This window comes from Oryx dammah, unplaced genomic scaffold (genome assembly GCF_014754425.2).
Source record: "Oryx dammah isolate SB20612 unplaced genomic scaffold, SCBI_Odam_1.1 HiC_scaffold_17, whole genome shotgun sequence".
Lineage (NCBI taxonomy): Eukaryota > Metazoa > Chordata > Mammalia > Artiodactyla > Bovidae > Oryx > Oryx dammah.
In genome coordinates this window covers 28,916,025-28,927,487 of record NW_024070201.1, presented here as the reverse complement: position 1 = coordinate 28,927,487, position 11,463 = coordinate 28,916,025, and the positions used below count along the sequence as shown (strand labels likewise).

Here is an 11,463-nt window from a genome sequence, read left to right as displayed (position 1 = left end):
GAGCAGCCTGTTCAAGGAAGGGGAATGAAGATGCTTGTACTAGCTGAAAGGCTTTTTTTCTTCCTGATTGAAATTATCACTACAACTTGACCTTTCAAAGACACTGTGCTCCCATTCTCTCTCCACATGTCCCTCCCTCTGTGCAAGAACTTCACAGACCCAATGTATGTGTCACCTCCCCCACCTGGGTCCCTGTCTCTGATCCTCCCACTTGATTGACACCACTACCCATTTGCCTTTCAAAGGATGACCATTTATTCAGTTTATAAACTCCAGTTTGACTTTAATAAATTAAATTCCAAGCCATCACACAGCAATGGCCATCATCATCTCCCACTATACAGAGGGGTAGCCCTGCTCTTGCTCCATCCTCACCCCGTCTGTAAATAAGACTCCTAAAGCCATCTCTCTGGGGAAGGCTTCCCAGCAGGCTCCTGGCTCCCTCCTTCCAACAGAGCCACTGGTCACAGAGAAGGCATCAAGTACAAAAACGGTAATAAAGGGGGAGGGAGGGATGAGGAGCAGAAGGGGAGGCAGGGAGTGGGGAGTACCTGCCCCCCATCCCGGGCACCAGCCCGGCATTCTATGAGCTGCCAATGTCCTGAGAGGCAGACACTGGTGCTGGTCGGGGTGGGGACCTGAGGGAGGTGTGGGAGCCCCATCCCAAAGGGAATTGCCAACCCTCCTGGGACAGGAGAGAAGGGTCACCTGGGAGAGATGCCCTCTATCCACTGTTCACTGAGGGGCCGGGACCACACGTATAAATAGAAAAGAGAATAAATAAGGGAGAAAGGATCATCTGAGGAGCTGAGCACCCTGGGACTCCTCTGAGGGGGTGGGTGTCAACAGCAGGCAAACGGGTCTGAGGCATGCCCACAGGTGTCAGGACAGAGCCTCCTCTTGCTCCCAGCCACCCACTCCCTCTTCTATGTCCTTGGCAACGGGTGTCCACTTCTCACACACTTCCCGTTGCAAGTACCCTTCCAGCTGGCCCCACAGCCCAGGGTGGATAGGGCTTCCTGGAACTCAGGGGGCTTCCCTGGCCCAAGCTGTTGGGAATCCAGGGAGGGGAATGGAAGGGAATGTGGGGAAAGGGCTGAGAGGACTCCTGCTTTCTCCTAGCTCAGAGGGTGAACAGGGCCCTCAGAGCTGAGGGCTGGGGTTGCCATTGGCCTTGGGCTTAGATTTGAAGGAAAAGCGCTTGATAAGACGCCGAGAAAAGCTGCCAGCCTTCTTTCGGACGCTGGGTGTGGTCGCCGTGTTGGAGAGGTCATCGTGTGATTGGCTCAGACCAGCTTCCTTCTGACGTGGCCTCCGGCGGAAGATGAGCTTCGTGCCGCTGCGCAGGAAGCTCACTGTGAGGGGAGAGGGGAGGCTGAGGGGCGAGGTGGGGACCAGAGCGTGGAAGAGCATGAAGGGGTCCAAGGCATGGAACAGAAAAAACATGCCCTTCCTGCGAAAAACATGGCAGCGCTCGTGGGGTTCTCTGTGCACTCCTGAGGAGGAATGTCCCAGGGCTGGCTACTCTGTGAGGACAGACCGACAGTTGGGCCTCTTTACTATAGAAAGAAAAAAGCTGAGCAGAGGTGTTCCTAAAAGCCTATAAAATCACAAAGGGACAAAGTGGGTTGACCTTGATTGTTGACTAGATTCCAGGATGTGAGCAAAAAGCAGTATGTCTGGAAAACTTTAAAGGGGTAAATTCAAGACCAATATAATGAGAAAGGTGCTTACACAGCTGGCTTTGGACTTAGGACCCTCATTATCCCAAGAAGTGATGCAGGCTTAAATCATAAATAGTTAAAGACATAAATCATAAACAGTTAAAACAGTTAAAGACGCACTGGCAGAGAGAGGAGGATATTTGGGGCAAGTCCTACAACCTTATAAATTAGAAATACCACAGGTATGCACCGACTGTGTCACTGCTACAGTGACACTCCTAGGGTTGGCCTAGGGAAGGATTTCTTATAGCGGAGAGAGTACAGAATGAAAGGAAAGAGAGAAGAAAAGAATAAGGGAAGGAAAATATGCCTTTAGATCCGGGAAGAGAGAAAAACGGAGGTTTTTTAAAAAAGGGAAATACTTTTGCGTCTCTTCTTATTACCCACGCCTTTAAGATCCAAGCCAAGACCCAAGGCAGCAAGACCCGTCTTTACTCTGGCGTGGCTGAAACAGGCTGGGAACTCTGATGATCCCTTGGAGGAGGAAGGAGGAGACTGGCCTGAGGCTCCCACATCCCTAAGTGTCCAGTGGGACCCAGGTGATGAAACTGGGCATCAAAGAGGGGTGGGGGTGGAACAATGGTAGCACAATAGTTAAGAATTCGCTTGCCAATGCAAGGGACATGAGTTTGATCCCTGGTCGAGGAAGATGCCACATGCCTTGGAGCAACTAAGCCTGTGTACCACAACCACTGACCCGGAGCTCTAGCGCCTGGGAGCCACAGCTACTGAAGCCTGCACGCCTAGAGCCTGTGCTCCACGACAAGAGAAGCCAGCACAATGAGAGGGGCACACACGGCAACAAGGAGTAGCCTCCACTCTCTGTAACTAGAGAAAGCCTGTGCGCAGCAACCAAGACCCAGCATAACCCCACAATAAATAAGTGCATTTTTTTAAAAAAAGGAGGGCCTGCCAATATCACCCCACCTTTGTGATCCTTGAGACTGCGGGTTTCCAGGGCACCAGTAGACCCTGTTTCCGACTCAACATCATCCACGGAGGGCCTCTCAGAAATGTCCGAACGTGTTGTCTCATCTGCTTCCTGGACACTCGTGGGACTGGAGAGGGCATCTACGGGTCCTGGGGACATGGCTGGGGGGTCTGAGGGAGGTGAGGAGGGACCTCCGCTGGGCCCTGCATCATCCTGTATTGAGGCGTCCAAGGATGCCGCATAGCCCAGGGACAGTGCCAACTCATCCTGAGCGATGGGCACCTGGCAGGAAGGACAAGTTGTAACGGGCAACAGTGACCCATGAGGGCTTTCTCCCGAGCCCACCTCCTTTCCCCGGAGCCCTGTTACCTTGGAAACACCCGAGATGATAAGTGTGCTACGCTTGGTGGGTGTCTTCTTGGCTGCTCGCCCACTGGGTTCAGTCAGCTGGCGAATGGCTGTCTCTGCTACAGGGTCCAGGCCGTTGGAAAGGTGGCTCTCCCCTGCTGGATGACGGATACAGAAGACGGGCAACCTGACTCCTCCCCGGCTCCTTCTTGGACTTGAACTCCTGTGTCCCACCCAAAGTGGTTTTTGACTCCAGGACTCTGGTGTCAACCACCATTCATACTTCCCAATTCGCTACTCACGGCTGCTGCTGTGGGATGTGCTGCTGGGGCCACCACTCTCACTCAGCACCGTCGTCGTCTTCTCGGTCACCTCAACCTTGGACGGGGAGCGGGAGGGGGAGTCTGGTGGGTGGGGGAGGGTCAGTGAGCTGGGAGGTGCTTTAGAGTGGCCCCCACCCACTACTGTCTTTATTGAGAGGCAGACTTTGGCTGACTCATGACTAAGGCATGATTAATCACAGGGGTGACTAAGAAGATGCCATGGGGACAAAAAGATACCACAGGAACCAATAGGAGTGTGGGAAATAGCCAGGGGGCCCACCAAGGGCATGAAAATACTAAGAGTGTGCAGAGATGGCATAGGGGTCCAGTAGAAGTAGGCGTAATGCCATGGGACCCATAGAGCTGGGAGAAATGTCATGGAGAGGCCCTGGAGTAGAATTGCCACTGAGGTCACTGTGTTTGTTGGAGGGTCCCAAGGGCTGCTAGAGGTTGGGGGTGAGGGAGGGGCAATTAGGCAGCTGGGGCTGGGAAAAGGGAAGATAGACATGTGAAAAGACAGAGGGGAACTTGGGGAGGTGGAAGTATGAGTACTGTTTTGGGGGCTGGTAGGTCCAGGCTTAAAGGGGAGAGGGCTAGTTAGGGAAATGGACAGATGTACAGGAAAGTTTAGGACTTCCCTGGGGGTTCAGATGGTAAAGCGTCTGCCTGCAATGCGGGAGACCCGGGTTCTATCCCTGGGTCAGGAAGATCCCCTGGAGAAGGAAATGGCAACCCACTCCAGTATTCTTGCCTGGAAAATTCCATGGACTGAGGAGCCTGTAGGCTACAGTCCATGGGGTGGCAAAGAGTCAGACACGACTGAGTGACTTAACTTTCACTTTCAGGGGAAAGTTTGAGAGGCATAGGCGATATGGAAGATGTGGTCAGAAAACAGGAGGAGTTGGGATGAGGGCTTTCTTGGCCCCCTCCCTGTCCTGCCACGGATCTGCAGTCCAGGGCCCCTGGCTAGAGCTGGACTCCCAGGCTCCTCCTCTTTACCTAACTTGCCATCTACCCGGGGCCGGCACTGAACAGTGGTGACTGTGGTGACAATGGTGCCGTCCGGCATGATGGTCCGGTCCAGCTCAATCTTCTTGGTAGGTGTGATGCTGGGGCGTGGAGTCGAGGGGGCGGAGGTGCCCAGGTTCCGGGGCGAACCCTCCTCATACTGAAGCTGCCAAGGCGGAAAAAGGAAAGAGCCGGGGCCTCAGGACTGGCCTTCCCCTGGGTCTTCCCGTTTCCCCACCGGGGGCAGCTTCTCACCTCTATTGCCATGGTGGCTGCCTGCCCCAGGGCTTTCCCCGGCCCAGGGGTGAGTGGGCACACCTGTCTTCGGGACAGTGGTCTGGAAGGGGAGGCCACAGACAGTGTGGCCTGGCCCAAGAGTTCAGCTGGGGAAAGGGGTGGCACTGTGAGTTGGGTCCATGACCAGGCGGCCCCACTCAGCACCCACCCAGAGGTGCTCCTTCCTGCCCCATACTCACTGTCTCCACAGCTGCTACTCCTCAGCACTTTGAGGATCAGCTCCCGGCTCTGGGGGCCCAGATCCCTGTGGCCAACAAGAGGTGGGGCAGGGAGGGGGAAGATTAGCAAACTGAATCCACCCTTGAATTGATCACAGACCAGAGGCAGAGAGTGCGTGCATGTATGCTCAGTTGTGTTTGACTCTTTGCGACCCCATGGAGTAAAGCCCACCAGGCTCCTCTGTCCACGGGATTTCCCAGGCAAGAAAACCAGTGAGTTGCCATTCCCTCCTCCAGGGGAGCTTCGAAACCTAGGGATCAAACCTGCATCTCCTGCGTTGGCAGGCAGATTCTTTACCACTGAGCCACCCGGGAAGCCCAGAGGCAGAGAGAGATGGATGTAAATAAGATGGAACAAGTGCTCCAATACGCTTCCAAATACAGACTCTTCCTTAGAAAATGGGACGGGGCTGAGCAGGGACCATACTCCTCAGCTGGGCATTCAGAAATTCCAGGTTCTTGTCTTTCCAGTCTCTATGTTGAATCACCCTCTTTTTCTTTTACTCAAGTTGTTCCCTCTGCCGTGAACCCTTGGTCTCTCACACTCTGTTGAAATCCTACGTTTGTTCAAAGGTGTGGTTTAAATGCCACTTCCTCCATGAAGCCTACTCTGATCTTTATTTTTGTGGAATTAAGCTCCCTCACCTAAGCATGCTCGTGGCACTTTTTATAAACCTGGACTGGAGCACTTATACCATCTTCTTGATGTACATCTGTCTCTGCTTTGAGCTGGTGATCAACTCAGGGTTGAGGTAGGTGCATCTTGATCATGTCTGTAGCCCGTGGGACTAGGCCAGGGCCTGGCATACAATAGAGGCTCACAGCAAAAATTAAGAGCTGAAAACAGCTGATTCATGTCAGGGCTCTGCTGGAAAGACTTGATCTCAGTCCACCCATGGGAGCAGGGGTGGGGGCTGGGGAGTCACTCCTTACAATGTCAAGTCCTCGCTCCACTCCACCTCAGGCCCAGCCCTCGTGGGCTTGGTCCACTTCTGTTGCATGGGGTTGTCGAGCTCAGCTACACAGCACACTTCCCCAGTGCCTGTGAGGAACCACAAACGTAAAAATGCTCATATCCAAGCTGAGAGGCCATTGAGTAGTAGAAAGGTCATACTCTGGGCAGAGGGGCCAGGAATGCCTGCAGCCACAGCCTTGGTAGCCCACCAGAAGCTTCTGGCTCTCACCTTCCAGCTCACCTCCCAGGTGAGATGCTCGAAGCTGCCTTAGGAATAACCGGATAGGTCTGGGGATGGATGGCTGGGCCTGGGGCGCCATGGGTGGCTTCTCACTGGGAACCTAAGAGCAGGAGGAGGTAAAAAGAGCTGCAAGAATCCCAACACAGTACACTGGAGACAACATGCACGCAAACTATTTGCTTTGAGTGCCTACTCACCAGGCCCTCAGGGGCAGAGCAAGCCCTGAGGTTGACCATCATAGCTGGCTGGGTGCTGACTATGGCATCCTCAATCAGCTCCTCAATAGTAGAGAGCTCTACTTGCTCCTCACCTCTCTGCAGGGAGGGGAACAAGGAGGTGAGGCCCTCAGCTCTGCCTCCCCCTCCCTGTTCTGTCTCTTCTCTCCAGCCCTTCCCCCTTACCTCCCTGGCCTGCAGCTTGGGAAGCACCGTCAGGCTGAGATCTGGGCGATCAGTGAAGGCCCAGGATACAAGCAGGCCTTCGCCAAGGATTTCCTCCAGGTTGACTTCCAACTGGGGACAAGGGATAAAGGGCCTGGGTTGACTTGCCCGACTCCTCCAACCCCCTAGGACCCTCTCTTCCCAAATTCCATCTTAGAGAGGAACCAAACCAAAAAGGCAGAGGCAACTGAACCTCCCGCCCCCTGCCCAACTCCATTTCCCACACCCCCTCCACCTGTGTTGGTGGCAGTGTCAGAGTGACGTGGTAGGTCTCCATGGAGACGGCAGCGGGGGACTGCTGGGTCACAGAGACTGGGAACATCACCTCCTCAGCAGAGAGCTGGCAGTGCAGCACCTGAGACAGCCAAGGCACAGAGGCAAGAAGGGTCAGGCATGGAGGAAGATGCTCAACTCGGCCCTGCCCTGTCCTGCCTGGGAGTGGGTCAGCAGACCCCTCTCCAGTTTCCCTTGGGAATCACCTTTTGGGGGGTCCAACTCTTTTGCAACTCCTTTGTGACTCCAAGGACTGTAACCTGCCAGGCCCCTCTGTCCATAGCACTTCCCAGGCAAGAATACTAGAGTGGGTTGCTATTTCCTTCTCTGAGGGGATCTTCCCAACCCAGGGATCAAACCTGAGTCCCCTGCATTACAGGCATATTCTTTACCACTGAGCCACCAGGGAAGCCCTTGGAGTGGTCATAAATCCATAAAAAAATGATAAAATTCAGACTTCTCCAGAAAAATGCAGATATGCACACAAGTACTACATTTTGCCTGTAACTTCAATGGGATTCTCTGACCTCCTGAAGCCAATTCTGGGATTCCTAAGGCATTCACAGACTTTAGGTTAGAACCCTCAGAGTAAAGGGAACTCAGGATCAGCCCCCACCCCAGTCCTAAAGAAAGCAGTACCCATCAGACCCTTACCATGGTGCGCTCTGATTGGTCTATGCAGGTCACATGACTGATGCTGGCTTTGGGTGGGAGTTGGGGCACCTCCTCAAAGGCGATTTGGATGGAGCTCTGGGGGAGTAATGTGGGCATAGGGTCAGGTCTCTGGAGCTGCCTCCGCAGGGCTGACCTACTCAGTTGCTGGCTAGGCCCTGGCACTGCAGATGCCTCAGCTGCAGGCTGGCTTCTGGCCCCTCCTTGGCACAGGGCTTTAAGACAGGAAGTGTTTCTTTTGACTCACACCTCTTCAGGGGTCTGCAGGCGTGAGGCAGACCTGGGGAGCTAGACCACCTCAGAGACCAGATCACCTTGAGGTGAAGACCCTAGATTCCTCCTTGAATGCCAGGAGCCTTCCTCCTCCCCCCACCTTCTTCCCTACCCCTGAAGAAAGGTGTACATAGAAAAAAAAATAATAAAGGTGTTGGTGCCACCTATATATCCTAGCTGGGCAGGGAGAGACACGGCTGAGCCAAGGGTGAAAGCAGTAGAGCCACTTATTCAAGACAAGAACTAAGCCTTCTTCCAGCTAAATGGGATGTGGAGGCACAGGAGTATGACTCTACCCATATTCTTGGAGATGAAGGCTAGCTCAGCATGGGGGAACTTTACCAGAGGAACTGGGAAGAAAAGCAAGCTCAGAAGGGCTCAGCAGCCAGGGACCTGGCTAATTCCTCAAGGCAGAGAGCAAGGTGGCATTAGGGAGCAGAAAGCTGCTTAGCTTAGGTGTTGTAAGAGCTTCCTAATTCTTCCACGGTAGTGGAAGCAAGCTACTGCAGCCCCATCCAGGGAGCAGGATGGGAAGAACTGAGGAGGGGGCACAGACAGAAACAAATCCACAGGGCTCATTTGCCTGGCAAACTGGGGAAAGCCAACTTCTCTGCTACTGTAGCAGTCTTGTCCGAAGGTCAGGCCAAGGGAGATGGATGGTTAGAACCCCAATCTTCCCACCCCCTCCAAGGGAGGCTAATGTCCAGCTGAGTCAGCTGTCTTGGGGAGTCAGTCGTCTTGGGGAGTCAGTCCTGACAGAGGAACAAGGTACAGGGAGAGCCGGGTGGAAGACTGAGTTCATGGTGCAGACTGACATGCCATCTGGCTTTCTGGTCAGCTGGGTGAAGGAGGAAGAGCGATTTCTTGTGCGTCTACTTCTGTTTCCAGGCATCTGGGCAGCTAGTTGAGTGAAGCCCTCCAACTAGTGGTGGCTGGAAATGGAGAACCCTCTGAGCGAGGCGGTTCATAGGCTGTGAAGGCCAAGATGAGTGGGGACCCCAAGACAAGGAGGTCTCACTTCCCACTCCCACCTCAGTCTTATGACCATGCTTCCTGCCCCACTTCCTAGAAGGCCAGCTGCTGGTGGCGCAATGGGAGGAAGTAGGCTGGGCTGGTTTGTGACTGACCCTCAAGGGACTGCTCTAGGCTCATATGCTGGGAGGGCCATGGATTGTCAGTCTCCTTTCCACCTGAACACCTTTCCTTCCACACAGACATGGCAGGGAGCACGAAGAAGGATGTGTTAGACTGGAGCAGTGAAATTACTGAGGGATGGGGTGGGGGGTGGGATTCAGGCTTCTCAGGGACCTGCCTGGTCACACCAGGGATCTGGGGCATGAAGTGCTGACTGGGTGTGGTGGCAAGAGGACCAGGCAGATTCTTTCACAGGTGCACCTGTCTCTTTTCTACGCCTGCCAGCCCTGCTCTCCCCGCCCCTGCCCCCCCCCCCACACACACACAACCAGCACCTAGGCTAGGCGGAAGTGCCCTGGGGCACAGGGATTAGTGTTGCTATGAGAACAGCAAGTTGTGCACTGGTTTGGAGCCAGAGTACCTAGACCACAGGAATAGAAAATTTGGGATATAGCTGGATTTCCACAACGCCCAGTCACACCTGCACCCTTCTCTCTGACCCCAGAGGGGAAGAGATGCCATGGGGTTCCTCAGTTGATCCCCACCCCCATACGATCCTCCTGGCCTGAGCAGTCCTTCCTCTAAAAAAAAAAAAAAAAAGGCAGAGTGGGGGGGACCATCTAGGTCCTGTCCAACTCACCCCATCCCTGCAGGCCTGCTCGTTCAGCGCTCGCACCCAAGCCCGCTGCCAGTTCTCCCGGAAAGACTTGAAGGCGAAGAGAGACGCCAGAAGGCCCCGGACGCCTGGCTCCTCGGGTGCGCCGGCCCGAGTCGCCCTTAGCCTCAGCAGCGAGCGCCACACGCCCAGCTCCCGCAGGGAGACGGCGGGCTCGGCAGCGAAGGCGGGTCCCTGGCCCCGGCCCCCGCGGGCCCGCGCCAGCCACAAGCCCCGGGCATACTGCAGCAGCCAGCCCAACACCGTGAGCAGTGAGGCGGCGAAGAGGATCAGCAGGGCTGCCCAGCCCACGTCCCGCTGCCCCCAACCCGGATCCATGCTCCGCGCGGGCTCCGGTCCCGGTTCCAGCTCAGGCTCAGCCGCTGCCCCGGGGGAGCATGGCCCGGGAGGGCCGCGGGGCGGGGGCGGGCTCCCCCGGGGCTGGGCGCGCGGGATTGGGGGCTCTCCGGGGCTGGGTGCCCGGGACTAGGGGGTGCCACAGATCGAGAAGAGGAGGTTCCTGGAGGGTCGCGACGCCGGGGTCCCTCTCTCCGTAGTCCGGGGCCCTCCTCGGTTGATCCGCCAGTGCGACCCGGGTTAGTCGCCGGCCAGCGCCCGACTCCTCCCACGGCAGGGGCCCCGCCGGACCCGGGCGGAGACTCGTCTGCAGAGACGCTGTGGCTCACGGGCCGGCACCGGCTCCCGGAGGGCTGCGTGCGCAGAGCTGACACTGACAACACGGCCGGCCCCCCGCCCCCACCCTGCCTTAAAGGAGCCGCACCCGCGGGGCGGGGCTTAGGGAGCCGGGAACTCCAGCTCTGGAAGAAGGTGCGAGGAGGAGGGGAACGGGGAGGAGGTTCCTGGGTGGGAAATAGGCGGGATCTTTAACTACCCCGCCCCATCTGGAATGGGGGGTACTCCTGCTCCCCTGAGCTCAAGGTAAGAGTAAGCAAGAGTAAGTAACTGCACTCACAGAGATGCCGCCTCTGCTTTCCCCTACGCTCCTTAGCTTTCCATAGTTTGGACGCCTGTGGGGTTAAAAAGGAGGTACGCCCTATGGATAGCATCAACCCCTTATCCCAACACTCCCAGGTTCCGCAGCTTCTTGGTTCCTAGCCGAAGCTAGGCTCTGGGTGTGTAGCTGCAGAGCATCTGTCCTAGACAGAAGTGCCTGGCAGAGGTCCAGCTGATACCCACCTGAGAGAGGTTGAGAACATGGAATATTGACCCCTCTCATCCTAAGAGACAGCCTATTAACCTCCTTGCTCGTGTGGGTTTGTTCTGGAGATACTTCCCAAGCCTGGGGCTGCTTCTGTTTTTAAAAATAATGTATTTCCATAGTAACAGCTTCTGCCTAAGGAGCACGTGTAGAGGGGTTGGTAATGAGAAGGGAGCTGGCACTGCAGCACTGGACTATCAATAGATTCAGCCAGAGGACTGAAATATGTGATATCTCAGCACGCATCCAAAAATGTTATAGGTACACTCTGGCCTCAGAATCCATCCCTTTTCCTAGATGTAAGGGGATGGATTCCATTCCTATAGGACAGAGGCTTGTCATTGCTTTCTGGAGGCAGGGGAAGGAAAATTCTACTAAAAGATTCAGAGGAATCTCCATTCCCCAAGAGGCCCTTTTTCTCTACATATATATGGCAGGCCTTCCTTAGAGAGGTAAACAGGAAGGTGTTAAGTATCTCTCTCCCAAATCCAGTCATTAGTCTGAGCAATGAGCACATGGAAGTAAACAATGTCCTCTTAAAGTGTGGGGCTGCAGAGCTAAGCAGAACCTGCCAGGTTAGCGACAGGGTGCCTGAGCCATGGGAGGTGTAGGAAAGCCTGGGGCATCCCCAGATTTCACTCTAAGGAATGGGGTGTGGGTGACCTTGCTGTGGCCCTGCCCATGCGTCATCATTGGATCCCTCAAACTATAGGTTTCCCTTGTAGCTCAGTAAAGAACGTGCCTGCAATGCA

The 11,463-nt window shown here is 55.2% G+C and overlaps 1 protein-coding gene across 2 annotated transcripts; it reads right to left on the bottom strand.

Annotated features, from left to right (window-relative positions):
* Positions 1-231: 231 nt before the first annotated feature.
* Positions 232-10,183, bottom strand: C2CD2L (C2CD2 like). 2 transcript variants are annotated; one of them, XM_040258137.1, is made up of 14 exons: positions 9,478-10,183; positions 7,413-7,508; positions 6,721-6,840; positions 6,447-6,557; positions 6,243-6,359; positions 6,034-6,145; positions 5,783-5,891; positions 4,811-4,875; positions 4,590-4,717; positions 4,326-4,500; positions 3,306-3,407; positions 3,025-3,161; positions 2,652-2,937; positions 232-1,355 (listed from the first exon to the last, which is right to left on the bottom strand). In XM_040258137.1, exons 1-14 carry the CDS (start codon positions 9,829-9,831, stop codon positions 1,144-1,146), a joined length of 2,124 nt encoding a protein of 707 aa, XP_040114071.1. In that variant the 5' UTR covers positions 9,832-10,183; the 3' UTR covers positions 232-1,143. The 2 variants fall into 2 exon arrangements, with proteins under 2 accessions (XP_040114071.1, XP_040114072.1); XM_040258138.1 differs by having other exon boundaries at positions 3,025-3,158.
* Positions 10,184-11,463: the final 1,280 nt, after the last annotated feature.